General features: G+C 53.0%; 1 protein-coding gene across 5 annotated transcripts in view; it reads left to right on the forward strand.

Moving 5' to 3' along the window:
* SH2B3 (SH2B adaptor protein 3) overlaps positions 1-15,085 on the forward strand; it is a 46,693-nt gene that overhangs the window by 16,443 nt on the left and 15,165 nt on the right. The window contains exon 1 of one of the 5 annotated variants that reach the window (XM_009426265.4): positions 13,315-13,560. The exons of the other annotated variants lie outside the window; for them this stretch is intronic. Within the exon in view, the coding sequence (XP_009424540.1) occupies positions 13,435-13,560 (126 nt within the window). The 5' untranslated portion in view covers positions 13,315-13,434. Of the gene's footprint in view, positions 1-13,314; positions 13,561-15,085 lie in introns of those variants that run through there. 5 annotated transcript variants of the gene reach the window in all.

The raw sequence follows: 15,085 nt of genomic DNA on the forward strand, positions 1-15,085 counted from the left end.
AGGTCTCGCTCTGTCACCCAGCTGGAGTGCAGTGGCTCGATCTCAGCTTACTGCATCCTCTGCCTCTTGTCCTCCTGGGCTCAAGCAGTCCTCCCACCTCAGCCTCCCGAGTAACTGGGACCACAGGCACGTGCCACCACACCTGGCTAATTTTTGTATTTTTTGTGGAGATGGGATTTCACCATGTTGTCAAGGCTGGTCTTGAACTCCTGGGCTCAAATGGTCCCCCCACTTCGGCCTCCCAAAGTGCTATGATTACTGGCATGAGCCACCACGCCCAGCCGGGTTTGTTTCTTTTGAGTACTGAATAGATTCCATTGCACAGCTGTCTCCATGTCCCACAACTGGTTTATCCCATCCTCTGTTGATGAATATTTGGGTTGTTTCTATTTTGATTTATGAATAAGGCTGTTATGAAGTTTGCATCTAGGTCTAAATATGGACACACATCCTTTCATTTCTCTCAGGTGGATTCCTAGAAGTGGCATCGCTCAGTCATAGAGTAGGTACATGTTTACTTTAGAGAAATTGCCAGACTTTTCCCAAAGCAGCTGCACCATTTTGTGTCCCACCGGCAGTGGGCGAGAGTTCCGGGTGGTTCCACTTCCCCACCAACACTTGAGCACTTGGTGGGTTTTTTTGTGTTTTGTTTTGTTTTTGTTTTGAGACGGAGTCTCGCTCTGTTGCCCAGGCTGGAGTGCAGAGGCACAATCTCGGCTCACTGCAACCTCCGTCTCCTGGGTTCAAGCTGATTCTCCTGCCTTAGCCTCCCAAATAGCTGGGATTACAGGTGCGTGCCACCACACCCAGCTGATTTTTGTATTTTTAGTAGAAATGGGGTTTCACCATGTTAGCCAGGCACTTGGTGTTGAGAGTCACCGGTGGCTGCGTTCCTGGATCTCAAGGTGGCTTTACTTTGCGTTTCCCTGATGACTCACGGAGGTTAAGCACCTTTTCATATGTTGATTGGTCATCGGAATGTGGTCGTTTGTGAAGTACATGTTTTTATTGTCTGTCTAGCCTTTAAATTGATTTGTAAAAGTCGTTATATATTTTGGACAATTTCTTTGCGTTTTAAAAGTCATTTCCTACCTTTATGGCCTGGCTTTTCATGAAAAGCAGTTTTTTTTTGTTTTTTCTTGAGATGGAGTCTCACTCTGTTGCCCAGGCTGGAGTGCAGTGGCGCAATCTCGGCTCACTGCAACCTCTGCCTCCTGGGTTCAAGTGATTCTCCTGCCTCAGCCTCCCGAGTAGCTGGGATTACAGGCGCATGCTACCACGCCTGGCTAATTTTTTGTATTTTTAGTAGAGATGGGTTTTCGCCATGTTGGCCAGGCTGGTCTTGAACTCCTGACCTCGTGATCCACCTGCCTCAGCCTCCCAAAGTACTGGGATTACAGGCGTGAGCTACCTCACCCGGCCTCAATTTTTGTATTTTTAGTAGAGATGGGGTTTCACCATGTTGGCCAGGCTGGTCTTGAACTCCTGACCTCAGGTGATCTGTCCGCCTCGGCCTCCCAAAGTGCTGGGATTACAGGTGCGAGCCACCATGCCTGGCCAAGAGGTCACTTACTTTCATTCTAAGTAAATCACTGGGCCTTCCAGGCAGAGGGAACAGCATGGGCAGAGACCCTGAGTGGGGAATGTGTTTAGCATGTTTTGAAGAAAGGACAAGACGAAGAGGCCGGTGTGGTGGGAGCAGAGAGAGGGAGATGGGGAGCCGGGAAGTACATGTGGGTGGAGGACACTGGGAACGGGAGGACTTAGTGTTTTATTCCAAGCACAATCAGAAGCTGCTGGGAAAACGCAAGCACAGATAAAAAACGGTTTTCTCATCATTTGTTAAAAATCTCGAGGCTGTGACACCATGAAAGACAAATAACGGCCCCAATACATGATCTTATCTGTGCGACACTGTAGGGTTTTTATTTTTTTATTTTTTATTTTTTTGAGACAGAGTCTTGCTCTGTTGCCCAGGCTGGAGTGCAGTGGCACGGTGTCAGCTCACTGCCAGCTCCGCCTCCCGGGTTCATGCCATTCTCCTGCCTCAGCCTCCCGGGTAGCTGGGACTACAGGTGCCTGCCACCACACCTGGCTAATTTTTTTGTATTTTTAGTAGAGACGGGGTTTCACCGTGTTAGCCAGGATGGTTTCGATCTCCTGACCTCATTATCTGCCCGCCTCAGCCTCCCAAAGTGCCGGGATTACAGGCGTGAGCCACTGCGCCCGGCCGGGGTTCTTAACTTTGAAAAACAACCTCAGTGGCTGGGCGCAGTGGCTCATGCCAGTAATCCCAGCACTTAGGGAGACCAAGGCAGATTACCTGAGATTGGGAGTTCGAGACCAGCCTGGCCAACATGGTGAAACCCCATCTCTACTAAAAAATATCTTGGTGGCCAAGCATGTGGCTCATGCCTATAATCCCAGCACTTTGGGAGGCTGAGGCAGGTGGATCACCTGAGGTCAGGAGCTCGAGACCAGCCTGACCAACATGGTGAAACCCCGTCTCTACTGAAAATACAAAATCAGCCTGGTGTGGTGGCACATGCCTGTAATCCCAGCTACTAGGGAGGCTGAGGCAGGAGAATCACTTGAACCCAGGAGGCGGAGGTTGCAGTGAGCTGAGATCGTGCTACTGCACTCTAGCCTGGGTGACAAGAGCGAAACTCCATCTCAAAAAAAATAAGTAAATATATAAAAAATAAAAATAATCTTGGAAGGCCAGGTGTTGGGAGCCAGCTGGCCCTGGGTTTGAATAATGAATAAGCTGCTTTCTCAGCTCTGGGGCAAGTGGTATCACCTTTCTGAGACTTAGTTTCCCCCTCTGTACATTGGGGAGTACTCATAGTTCCTACCCCATAGGGCTGTGTGTCTTGGTGGGGAGAGCGCATGTGCCACGTGCCTGGCACTGGGAGCACTCCATGAGTGCTGTGTTGCTGTTGCCACGGTTGTTGTGGTTTGTTATGGTTTTGACTTCGGGCGGAGAGCCCAGGTTTATTTCCAGTGCTTGCTGGGCCCTCAGGGGAAGGCATCCCCAAGACTCCTGTTCTCTGGGAGCCCCGATGGTAGGGCCCCATCAGATTCCCTAGGGCTTTTCCCAATCCAGGGAACCAGGGAGGTCCCAGAGGGCTTTGCCGTAGCCCTGGCTGGCTGGGGCTCTGTCACAGGCTTGGTGGTTGCTGCGGGGCCTGGGGTGTTGCCTGCAAAGCAAGCAGCCCTGGGGAGGCTTCTCCTAGCCCCTCGGAGCATCAGGTGGAACAGTCCGGGCGGCTCAGGAGCATCCCCTCAGTGAATCTGTGTCCAGGTGATGGGCCAAGGGTGCTCAGACCACAACTCTTGCATGTGCTTGCCAGGTAGTCAACTGTGATCCCTGACCTCTGACCCAGGGGTTGGCTCTGGGAACAGTTTTAAACAAAAGGAAAAGAAAGTTCTGACAACCAGTGGGTGGTGGCGAAGGGCTTAAGCTTTGGATCTGCACTTGCGGTCTGTCACTTTAAGGGTGCCCTGCAGGAGAGGGAGCAGATGTAATCCCAGTGCCAGCCTGGTGGAGGCCCTGCTGCCCAGGGCTGGAAGAGGCTTTGGAGGGAGAGAGCCAAGAGAAGGCAGCTGCCCAGAAGTCTGAGGCCAGGTGGGCCCAGCCCACAGGTGAGCCTCACCTGCAGTTGGGCCCCAGCTCTGCCCCCGACCTGCTGTGTGACCCCGGGCCTGTGGAGCAGGGTGATGGTGTAGCACCTCCAGGGGCACTATGAGGGCTGCGCTGGGAGAGAGCGCTCTGTGACCGGGGGTGTGCAAGGGGAGGCCACAGTCTGCCAGGGGTGGGGGTGTGGGTGGAGGAGATGTCTGTGTTTTCCAAGGTCAGGAGAAGGGGAGAAAAGTCCCAGCTTTCTCTGGTCTCAGTGGCCACTGCAGGTGGGCAGCGTGGGCCCTTGGGAGGTGGGAGGGGGCTGCCTTCCCTGGGGTTGGTCAGCAAAGGCCCCTTGGCAGGAGGTGCCGGTCCTGATAGATCTGGGTGAAGGAGTCCCAGGCTGAGGAATGGTAGGTTCACAAGCCCTGCAGTGAGCGTGAACCAGGCAAGTCTGTGGAATAGCCAGGCAGCCTGGGGTTCGAGGGAACAGGGAAGGGTGAGACTACAAAGGTAGTGGAGCTGGATTGCAGAGGCCCTTGTGGGCCACAGTGGGGACTTTAGGTTTTATATTAAGAGCAGTGGGAACAATTGGAGGATTTAGGCCTAGAGGGCCTGAGACACTTGCTGGGGCCACCTGCGGGTGGGAGTGGGTGCAAGGGACCCTCCAGGCTACCTGTGGTCTCCCAGCTCAGGCCCGCGATGGGAGAGTATGGCATGATTTCTTCTAGAGACCTCCTTCCCCTGGGCACCGCTGAGCCCCAGGCAGGGCAAGGACAGGGGAGCAGTGTGTTTATGTGGGGGAAAGGTGACATGCCTTTCATCACCCATCATCGGGCTCACGACCGACACTCTTGCAACAAGACAGGTCAGCAAGAGAAAAGCATCACAAAGTTATTGAATCAAAGTTTTATGTGACATGTAGCTTTCAGGAATGAAGACTGAAAGACCCCAGGAAATGGTCTGTCTGGTGTTTAGGTTTGATGGAGCAGGGATAGCTGCGTAAAAATGGGATTGGGACGAAAGGGTGTGATCTACTGAGCTAGACGGAGGCGGGGTCCCAGCAAGGCCTGCTTGCTCCCATTCCTCTTGGCCTCTGCATGGTGTTGTGTTCCTTCCTCCCGGTATAGGGCAGGACCTCTCTGGAACTTACAACCTGCCTCCCTCAGACAAGGTAGGTTGGAGAATTTCTCTGTGGATGGCTCCTACCCAGGAAGGTAGGGGAAGGTTAGAGTTATATTTCTAGGTTTTATGGCTGGCTTTCAGGGAGAGGGGTTCTAGATTCTATGACCCACCTTGAGGAAGAATTCTGGTTCCGTTTTTCTTTTATCTTTTTTTTTTTTGTTTTTGTTAAGAGAGATGGGGATTTGCTATGTTGCCCAGGCTGGCCTCAAACTCCTGGCCCTAAGTGATCCTGCTGCCTCGGCCTCCCAGTGTTGGGATTACAGGCGTGAGCCACTGTGCCCAGCCGCCTAGTTTCTATGACTCGCTTCAGGGGAGAAGGAGGGTGAGAGAGACAGGAAGGCAGAAGGAGGTGAGAGAGACTTTGCTTCTGAGGGCCCCTTCTGAGCCCTTCTAGTCTTCTTTAGTTCAAGTACTTAGCATGCCACAGCACCTTTCTTTGGGGTGTTGTTTTCTGAGCCCCAACATTCATGGCCCTGAATGTGTGCCTCTGTGTGCCAGGTGTTGCCCTAAATTCTTGGACCTTCCCATGAGCTGGAGTTCACTGACCCATTTGACAGATGAGGAAACTGAGGCACTGGGAGACGCAAAGAGACTTGCCTGGGATCATGAAGTGAAGGGGATCCGAACCCTGAGACGGGAACCCTTGATCCCAAGGGGCCCCTAACCCCAAGCCCCTGGCCCCTTGCTGAACTGGTTCAAACCAGAGAGTATAACCCAGCTCCAGGCTGGGCTGGGCCTGAGGTGTGCGTCTCACCTGGCAGTTACAAGAAAAGGAAATTGCACTGGTTGCCACATTTACAACCTAAAGCGGAGAGATTTCACAGAATCCAGACTTCTGGTTTCTCTTATGGAATCCGGGGATCGGCTGGGCACGGTGGCTCATACCTGTAATCCCAGGACTTTGGGAGGCCAAGGCAGATGGATCACTTGAAGTCAGGAGTTCAAGAGCAGCCTGGCCAACATAGTGAAACCCAGTCTCTACTAAAAATACAAAAATTAGCTGGGCACAGTGACATGTGCCTGTAATCCCAGCTACTCGGGAGGCTGAGGCAGGAGAATCGCTTGAGCCCAGGAGGTGGAGGTTGCAGTGAGCTGAGATTGCACCGTTGCACTCCAGCCTGGGCGACAGAGCAAGACTCCATCTCAGGAAAAAAAAAAAAAAAAAAATCAGAGGATCTGGCGGTGCCAGGCCGGCATTGGAGGGGGTCCCAGCCTGGCCTGTGCTGCCACTGGTTCAGCAGGAGAGCCTGATGGGGAGGCGACAGCAGTGGGGGCCCTGGGGAAGGAGAAAGATTCCAGAAGCAGCTGCTAGGCTGGAGTAGCTGGCCTTGGGCCCCAGACCTTCCCGGGGAGGTGGGGCTCCCATTTCAAATGGAGCATGCCCAGCCTGCCGGGCCTCAGTTTCCACATATGCCCAGGCATGGATTGGCTGAGATGGTCTTGAAGTCCTGCCAGCCCTGGTGGTTCTGGAGGTTGAGCCTCAGTTTCCCTCATCTGTACAGTGGAGGACATGATGGAGTTCTAGCTGTTGATAAATGCCCTTTAAACCACCATTTATTGGGCTTTGCTTATACAGCAGGCACTTTACTGACCTGGCTTCATTTTATCTTCACAGCAGCCCTGTGAGGGTAGCTGCGCCATTATGCCCATTTCACAGATGGGGAGACTAGGTCTGAGAGAGCTTAGGTGGCTTTCCCAAGGTCTCACAGCCCCTGTGGCTGAGAGGGGCTTGGAACCTGGGCAGTTGGCTGCCCCTGTGAGCAGTGAGTCCTTAGAAGGACTTACTGTCAGTATTATTGATGGCGCTGTTAACTAGGGCCCTGCATGGGTGGGGGCACCTGTTTTGGGCTCTTGGACTAGGAAAACCTCCTGTGGCCATTTTATCCAATGCCACCATTTTATAGATGCCAACACCAAGGCCTGGAGGGGGCTGGCCAGCGCCCCTCACCTGGCACAGAGGACTCTGCCTGGCACATCCCACCCATGGCCTCTGATGCCCAGCTTGGAGAAGTGGTAGAAGAGGGGCTGGGGGATGCCTCAGGGGGACTTAGCCCTCAGCCCTGAGCCCCCCGCTGCATCACAGGCCTGAGTGCCCAGGAGGCAGTGGTCTGGGTAGGAGTGGCTGCGACTCGGGGGCAAATGTGCTTCAGAGCCATCCCCACTCATCCCCTTTCGAGCCAGGTGTCCCTGGTGTGTGACTTGGCCTTGCTGGGCCTCAGTTTTCTGTAAAATGGGAAGTGTCATGGGGGGCAGGCTACGGTAAGCACTGATAGGGCAGGTGAGGGGCAGCCTCGGGCCCACCCTTCTGGCAGGAGACATTTGGGGCACCCAGAAGCCCTGGAACAAGGCCACTCTGACCTTGATTTTGGGAGCACAAAGTCCCCCCAAGAGATAGCACAGGAGCCCGGGTGTCTGATGAGTGACCCATCCCTTGGGGGCCTCAGTTCCTGGGTGTGCCTGGGTCTGCAGGGGAGGCAGAGGCGCAGGTGGGCAGCTCCCTCTGGGTGGGCTGTGACCCCGCCTGGGCACAGGAGGGCCGTGCCCGTCCGTCCTTGCCGTGATTCTTCCAGGCGGCACCGCCCTCACACCTCCTTTACAGAGGAGGAAACTGAGACCCGGGGAGGCCACAGGAGTCGGGCTCTGGGCCCAGAGCCTGGGCGGGGATGCAGGAGCCACCCCCATGCCTCCGGGTGTGGGAAAGAGGAAGCAGAAAGAAAGGGACGTCCGCCGGAGGCCTGGCGGTTTCCTCTCGGGGCAGGAGTGCGAGGAGGAGGAGGAGGAAGAGGAGGAGGAGGAGGGACGGCAGGAAGCCGCCTCGGGCTCTGACAGGCGCGGCCCTGGCCTGCCCCTGCCCTTCTGAGCCTGTGACCCGGGGGAAGGCACTTTGCCCTCCCTGTGCCTCAGTTTACTCAAGTAAAAATAGCTGAATGATGGCTCTGGCCTCAGGATCAACTGAGTGCTGTCTGGGAAGCACCTAGAGCTGTGCCCAACACAGCCAGTGTTCGCTGGGGCCTGCAAGGCTTTGCTGCTGCACGCATCACTGGCGTTGTCATTTTTATTTATTATTTATTTATTTAGAGACAGAGTCTTGCTCTGTCGCCCAGGTTAGAGCAGAGTGGTGTGATTTTGGCTCACTGCAACCACCGCCTCCAGGGTTCAAGCAATTCTCCTGCCTCAGCCTCCCGGGTAGCTGGGATTACAGGCGCCCACCACCACACTCCGCTAATTTTTTTGTATTATTAGTAGAGACGCGGTTTCGCCATGTTGGCCAGGCTGGTCTCCAACTCCTGACCTCAGGCTGTCCATCTGCCTCGGCCTCCCAAAGTGCTAGGATTACAGGCGTGAGCTACCGCGCCCGGCCCATTTTTATTAATTGGTTTTCATGTGACAGGCACTGTGTCCGCCACATCCCATGGAATCCTTATCACAAACCCCGGAGGTGGGGACAGTGATGAAGCCATTTCACAGCCAAGAAAACTAGGCACAGAGAGGTCCTGAAACTTGCCCGAGGCCCCAGAGCTGGGAGGTGGCCAAGGCAGGAAATGAGAGTCCCTGGTGGGTCTGCCAAGGCCGGGGGGCACCAGGGGCAGGGGGTTTGTGTTTAGGCCCCAGAACAGGCAGAGAGAAAGCACCCACCCTCCACCGTCAGAACGAGCCTGTATCCCGGCAAGCAGGGCAGACTGAGCCCTGGTCTTGGCAGGCAGGCAGAGCTCAGGTCCTGGCGGGCACACAGGCTTAAGAAGCCGGTTTTTTCCTGGGCCCACGTCTCCTGGGGGACCAGCGGCAGAGGCTCCTGGGGTAGGAACGGAGGTCCCATCCTCACTCTGTCCTGGGCTGCCATGTGACCCAGGTAGGTCCCAGTCCTCTCTGAGCTATGAAGTGGGTGCCTGCAGTGGCCTTCTGGGAGTGATGGGGAAGGCGGAAGGGGTTGGGCAGGGCTCCTGCGGCCCCAGCCACACACACTGCCGCCCCATCTGCCCCCTTATTGGGGTTCCATGCAAAATCGTTTTTGAAAAAGTGCTTTGCCGCTTAGAAGAAACCCCCGACCGCGCTGAAACCACGGGGGCAGATGGTATCGGGGCGCTTCCTTTCAGCTCAAATTCTGCGAATCCACAGCCTAGAAAGTGCCCTGAATCCAACAAGGGGGGAGGTAATTAAGTTATTATGGTCCATCCCCACCCCGTCCTGCTTACCAGGCCTGGCTGCTCTTACTGGCTTCTTGGAAGTTGGTGTGGTATTTTTTTGTTTTGTTTGTTTTCGAGGCTGGTATTGAGATGAGACCATTGTGGGGTCAGGGCTGTGGGCTTGGAGGTTCAGGGTCAGGGTCCAGGGGCGAAGGGTGGACGCTGGAGAAGGGCAGATGGACAGGGTCAGGTTCAGATCTTGGCTCTTGTATCCTTGCTGTGTGGCTCTGGGCCAAGAACTTGGCCTCTCTGCGCCTCAGTGGCTCATTACAGAAAATGGGATGCCAGCACTTGCCTTAGTGGGTTGTTTTGAGCCAACTGCAGGCTCAGGGAGTAGCTGGCATGATGTGTTCCTACCCTGAAGGGTGGAAAAAGGGGAAGGAGGCCACCAGATCCCACAGGTGGGTCCCCAGGGTCCCCTCCCCGGGATGGGCAGCAGCCTGGCTGCTCCCCACAGCAACCCCTGGCTGGCCCCATTGGCGCTGCTGGAAATCCCCCACCCAGTTCTTTGTGAATGGAAAAGGAAACTGAATGCGCTAGAAGAGGTCTCCGAGTGCCGGCCGGGGGGAGGGGGGGGCGGGGGGGGCTTCCTCTCCCAGTGCAGGAGGGGCCACCTCAGCTTCCTTTCTGGGGCCCCATACCCCCTTTTTCCTATCTCCCCTCTGAGTTGAGGAGGAGGCTGTGGCCCCCGCCCACTGTTTGGCCTCTGGAACCACTGGGTGACAGTGTACATCGGGGCGATTAAGGGCCACCTGGCCTCTGGACCTCCCTCGCTGTGGCTGCTGCCTGGGACCCCCCACCCCATGCCTGACTCGAACCCCAACCTCAGCTCTACACACAGGGGCACCACTGTAGGAGGAGAGAGAAACCTCTCTCTAGGGAACCACCTGGAAGGGGGCCCTGCCCTGTCTTCATCTGGGTACCCCATGTAATCTAGGAAACTGTCTTTAACTTGCCGAGGGCCTCCATGTCTGAGTTCCTAATGTTTTTTATTTTGCTTTTTCAATTAATAAAGCTCATGGCAGAAACTATTTAAAGAAAAAAAAAAAACAGTAACAGAAAAACCTCCCACAATCTCACTACCCAGAGAGAACCAGCATTTCCATTTTGGTAGATGTCATTATTGTCATTTTTGTTTTGTTTTTGAGACTGGGGGACACTGCTCTGTCCCCCAGACTAGAGAGCAGTGGCGCCATCTCGGCTTATTGCATCCTCAACCTCCTGGGCTCAAGGTGATCTTCCCACCGTAGCCTCCCAAGTAGCTGGGACTATTTAATGCTGCTATTAGCATAGACATTAGCAGGACACCATGCCCTGCTAATTTTTAAGTTTTTTTTTAGAGACAAACTCTCACTATGTTGCCTAGGCTGGTCTTAAACTCCTAGGCTCAACAGTCCTCCCGCCTAGGTCTCCCAAATTTCTGGGATTTACAGGCGTGAGCCACCACCACACCCAGCCTCTTCTCTGTCTTTAACTTTGCCTCCGCCTCCAAATTCCAATTCCTTCAGCAATTGCTGGGAAGGGATTACTTTTTGCACAATTCTGTCTGGAGCCCCTTGCAGGCAGGAGCTTGTGGACAAAAGCTTCAGCCTTTGCGGGCCTGGCATTCCTCATACTATTTGGTCACCTGCTTTTTTCACTTTGTGTCCTGAACATTTTTCTGTATTCTTTTTTTTTCCACCTCCTAGGTTCAAGCGATTCTCGTGCCTCAGGCTCCCGAGTAGCCAGGATTACAGGCATGTGCCACCACGCCCGGCTAATTTTTGTATTTTTAGTAGAGATGGGGTTTCACCATGTTGGCCAGGCTGGTCTCGAACTCCTGACCTCAGGTGAGCTGCCTGCCTCAGCCTCCCAAAGTGCTGGGATTACAGCCACCGCGCCCAGCCCATTTCTAACTTTTTTGCTGGTATAGATGACCCTGGGATGAACACCTTATGTCAGTCTTGGTGCCCACTTCTGATGATTTTCTTCTGCTCAGTTCCTAGAAGGGGAGTGCTGGGTCAAGGCTTTTATGAACACTTCTGATCCGTTCTTGCTCTCAAAGCTTTATTGAGATATAATTTACAAACCATAAAATTCGCTTGTGTAAAGCGTATAATTCATTGGTTTTTAGTATATTTACAGAGTTGTGCAACCCTCACCATAATCTAATTTTAGAACATTTTCGTCATCAAAAAAGGAAACCTTGTACCCATGAACAGTCACTCCCCATACCTCCCTCCCCAGCCCCTGGCAACCACTCATCTCTTTTCTGTCTCCAGGGATTTGCCTATTCTGGACATTTCACATATGTGGAATCAGACTATGCAGCCTTTTGTGTCTGGCTTCCTTCACTTAGCATCATGTTTTCCAGGTTCACCGAGGTTACAGCATGTATTTTGTTCCTTTTTATGGCTGAAAAATACTCCACTGTATGGACTTGCCACATTTTGCTTATTTGTTTATCACTTAATAGACATCAGGTTATCTCCACTTTCTGGCTGTTATGAATAATGCTGCTATGAACATTCGTGGACAAGTTTTTGTGTGGATCTGTGTTTTCATTTCTCTTGGGATACATCTAGGAGTGGAATTGCTGGGGCATATAGTAATTCTATGTTTAATTACATTGGGCTGGGCACGGTGGGTAACGCCAGTAATCCCAGCACTTTGGGGGGCTAAGGCAGGTGGATCACTTGATGTCAGGAGTTTGAGACCAGCCTGGCCAACATGGTGAAACCTTGTCTCTACTAAAAATCAAAAATTAGCTGGGCGTGGTGGTGGATACCTTTAATTCCAGTTACTCAGGAGGCTGAGGCAGAAGAATCACTTGAACCCAGGAGGTGGAGGCTGCAGCAAGCCAAGATCGTGCCATTGCACTCCAGCCTGGGAAACAGAGTGAGACTCTGACTCAGAAAAAAAAAATGACTATATATAAAATAAATATGACTGCCAACCTGTTTTCTGAAGCAACTGTACCATTTTATATTCCCACCATCATTGCTTGAGAGGACTCCAGTTTCTCCATGTCCTTGCCAATATTTGTTATTGTCTGTCTTCTTGATTGTAGCCATCCCAGCCATCTTAAACGGTGTGAAGTAGTTTCTCAGTGTGGTGTTTTTTGTTTGTTTGTTTGTTTGTTTTAAACGGGGTCTTGTTCTGTCACCCAGCCTGGAGTGCAGTGGCAGTATCTCAGCTCATTGCAGCCTCAAACTCCTGGGCTCAAGTGATCCTCCCACCTCAGCCTCTTGAGTAGCTAGGATTACAGGCACACACCACCACACTCAGCTAATTTTTGTTTTTCACTACACTACGTGATGTGGTTTTTTGTTTTGTTTTGTTTTGTTTTTGTTTTTTGAAGAGCTGGGGTTTTACCATATTTCCCAGGCTGGTCTCGAACACCTGGATTCAAGCAGTCCTCCCACCTCAGCCTCCCAAAATGCTGGGATTACAGGTGTGAGCTACCGGGTTTAGCCTCAGTGTGGTTTTGATATGCATTTCCCCAATGGAAAATGGTGTTGAGCATCTTTTCATCTGCCTAATAGCCATTTCTTATTCTTTTGATACATTATTTTTGAGTAGCCTTCCAGAAAGGTCATACGCATATATCTTCTTGTCACCAGTGGTGCCAGCACTGGGTATTGTTTTAAAAACCTTTGCCACCTTCTGGATGAAAAGTGGTTATCTTATGCTAAGTGTGACCATTTCTCTTTGTTAAAAGTTGAGATATGATTCATATACCATAAAATTCACTTGTTTAAATTGTACAATGCATTGGCTTTTAGTATATTTAAACAATTGTGCAATGATCACCACTATCTAATCCAGAACATTTCTATCACCCTAGAAAAAAACCTTGGAGCAGTCAGTCCCAAAACTCCCTGCCTCCAGCCTGTGGCAACCACTGATCTTTCTGTCCCCGTGGATTTCGACTGTTTCTCTTCTGTTCCTTGGTCATACACATTTCTTGTGATTTATCAGGCTATTAACTCAGCATGTTTGTCTCCTGCACTGCTTGCCTTTTTCTTGATTTGTGAACACTACACGGCACGGATATTAGCTCTGTCCCATGTTGCAAATATTTCCCTGGTTTCCGATTTGACTTTTCTATTTTGTTCCTGCATTTCTTGACCTATGGGGGTTTGCAAGTTCCAGGCAGTAAAATCCAGTGATCTTCGCCTTTATGGTTTTATTCTTTGCTTTTTTACCTTAGAAAGGCCTTTCCCCACCCAGGATCAGATAAATAATTATTTAGGTTTTATTCTAGTTCTGTCTTGGTTTCCTTTTTCACTTTTAATTATTTAATCCAGCTGGCTTTTGTTATGTGTGGCTGGTGTGATTTCCTGTTGTTTTGTGATGTCAGTGAGAGGCTGTGTGTCAAGGCCTGTGACATGGTAAACGTTCAGTAAACAGGAGCTAAAATGATAGTAATGAGAGTCCGTGCCGGGTGGAGCTCAGAAGGACATGGGATTCCCGGTGCTGTGCCATGGCTGGAGGAGGACCTGGCCTGGCTGTGCCAGTTGGCTGGGAGCCCCTCCACCCCAGAAGCCCTTGCTCTCACCTCTTCTTCTGAATCATCGTTCTTCGAAGGCAGGCAGTAGCTACCGTTGTCTGGGGCTTTGGGGATCTTGGTGGTGATGAGTCCCCTCTCCTCTGGTGCACTCCCCCCACCCGAGATGGGCGACAGAGGTTTTTTGTTGTTTCTTAACCACATCTTTTTCCACCCACACCCGGTGCAGAGCAGATGCTTGGCCGGGGCTTCCCCGAGCTGGTCCTGGCTTTGTGGCAGGGGGTTGGGCCGTCGGTGCCCCATTCAAGCCTGGGGACCTGGCCCCACTGGTGTGTGCTACAGTAGACCCAGCCCTGGGGCCCCATGATACCCTCAGTGATCGTCACAGATGCGGGGCCTGGCTACAGTCCTCACTGGTGTTTTTTTTTTTGTTTTTGAGAGGGCATCTTGAAGTAGCCCAAGCTGGTGTGCAGTAGCACGATCTCGGCTCACTGCAACCTCCGCCTCCCAGGTTCAGGTGATTCTCGTGCCTCAGCCTCCTGAGTAGCTGGGACTACACATGCACCACCACGCCTGGCTAATTTTTGAATTTTTAGTAGAGGCAGGGTTTCACCATGTTGGCCAGGCTGGTCTCGAACTCCTGACCTCAAGTGATCCGCCCATCTTGACCTCCCAAAGTGCTCGTTACAGGCGTGAACAACCCCCACCCACTGCAGGGAGCCAGGCTTGCCCCCTCCCTGCCAAGGGAGCTGCTTGCTCTCCCTTCTGTCTGGAGGCCAGCACAGCCTGGCACTCGTGGTTTGGGGCGTCCATGGCCTTGTGGTGGCGAGGAGCAGAAGGCGTCACCTGAAAAAGGTGTGGCCAAGGGCAGGGGTGCTGGGCTTAGCCAGGCTGGCCACAGTGGGGGCAGGAAGGATTCCTATGGGGACAGCTGGGAGCAGGATATGGTCGTGCGAGGCGTGGGCTGACGGCAGCTGGCATGCAGCAGGGGAGGTGTGCTGGGACCAGGCCTGGAGTGGGGTCTGGTGGCCCTGCCGTGTATGGAGCTGAGTGCCGCCCAGAGATGCCATCTTGTCCTCAGAAGTGGCTCAGGCCTGCTGGGGACAGGGCAGGTGGATGGAAGCTGCTGCATGCCCTGTGCCATGTGCTGGTCCGCTGGCTGTCACTGCAGCGCAGCTCCCGGTGCCTGACAGTTGTTTGTCCTTATTTGGCACTTGAGAGCCCAGCGGTTTGGCCAGAATGGTGCCCTGTGCAGAGGGCACAGCTTGAGTGAAGGTGTGGAGGGAAAAGGCCCTGGGGGTGTGGCTCCCCTCCTTCCATCCTGCTCCTTGCAAGGCCCATCCTAGGACATTCCTCCTAGCCAGGTGGGCTGGATGGGGCCTGGACTTCCTGTCCATGTTTTGGGATGAGAGTGCTGGGGAAGGTGCCCACTGTGGGGTAGGGAGTGTAGGGCTTTCCAGGCATCATCCCTCAGAAGCCACTGTCCCCAGGCCTTGCACATAGCCCCACCATAGCCAACTCGAGAGTAGAAGCGTCCCACCATCCTCACAGCAGGCTGCAGGGGCCATGTGTAACTGGCCCCTCCACCCTTGGCCACCTGGTGGA

Source organism: Pan troglodytes, chromosome 10 (genome assembly GCF_028858775.2).
Source record: "Pan troglodytes isolate AG18354 chromosome 10, NHGRI_mPanTro3-v2.0_pri, whole genome shotgun sequence".
In the NCBI taxonomy this organism is placed as follows: Eukaryota; Metazoa; Chordata; class Mammalia; order Primates; family Hominidae; genus Pan; species Pan troglodytes.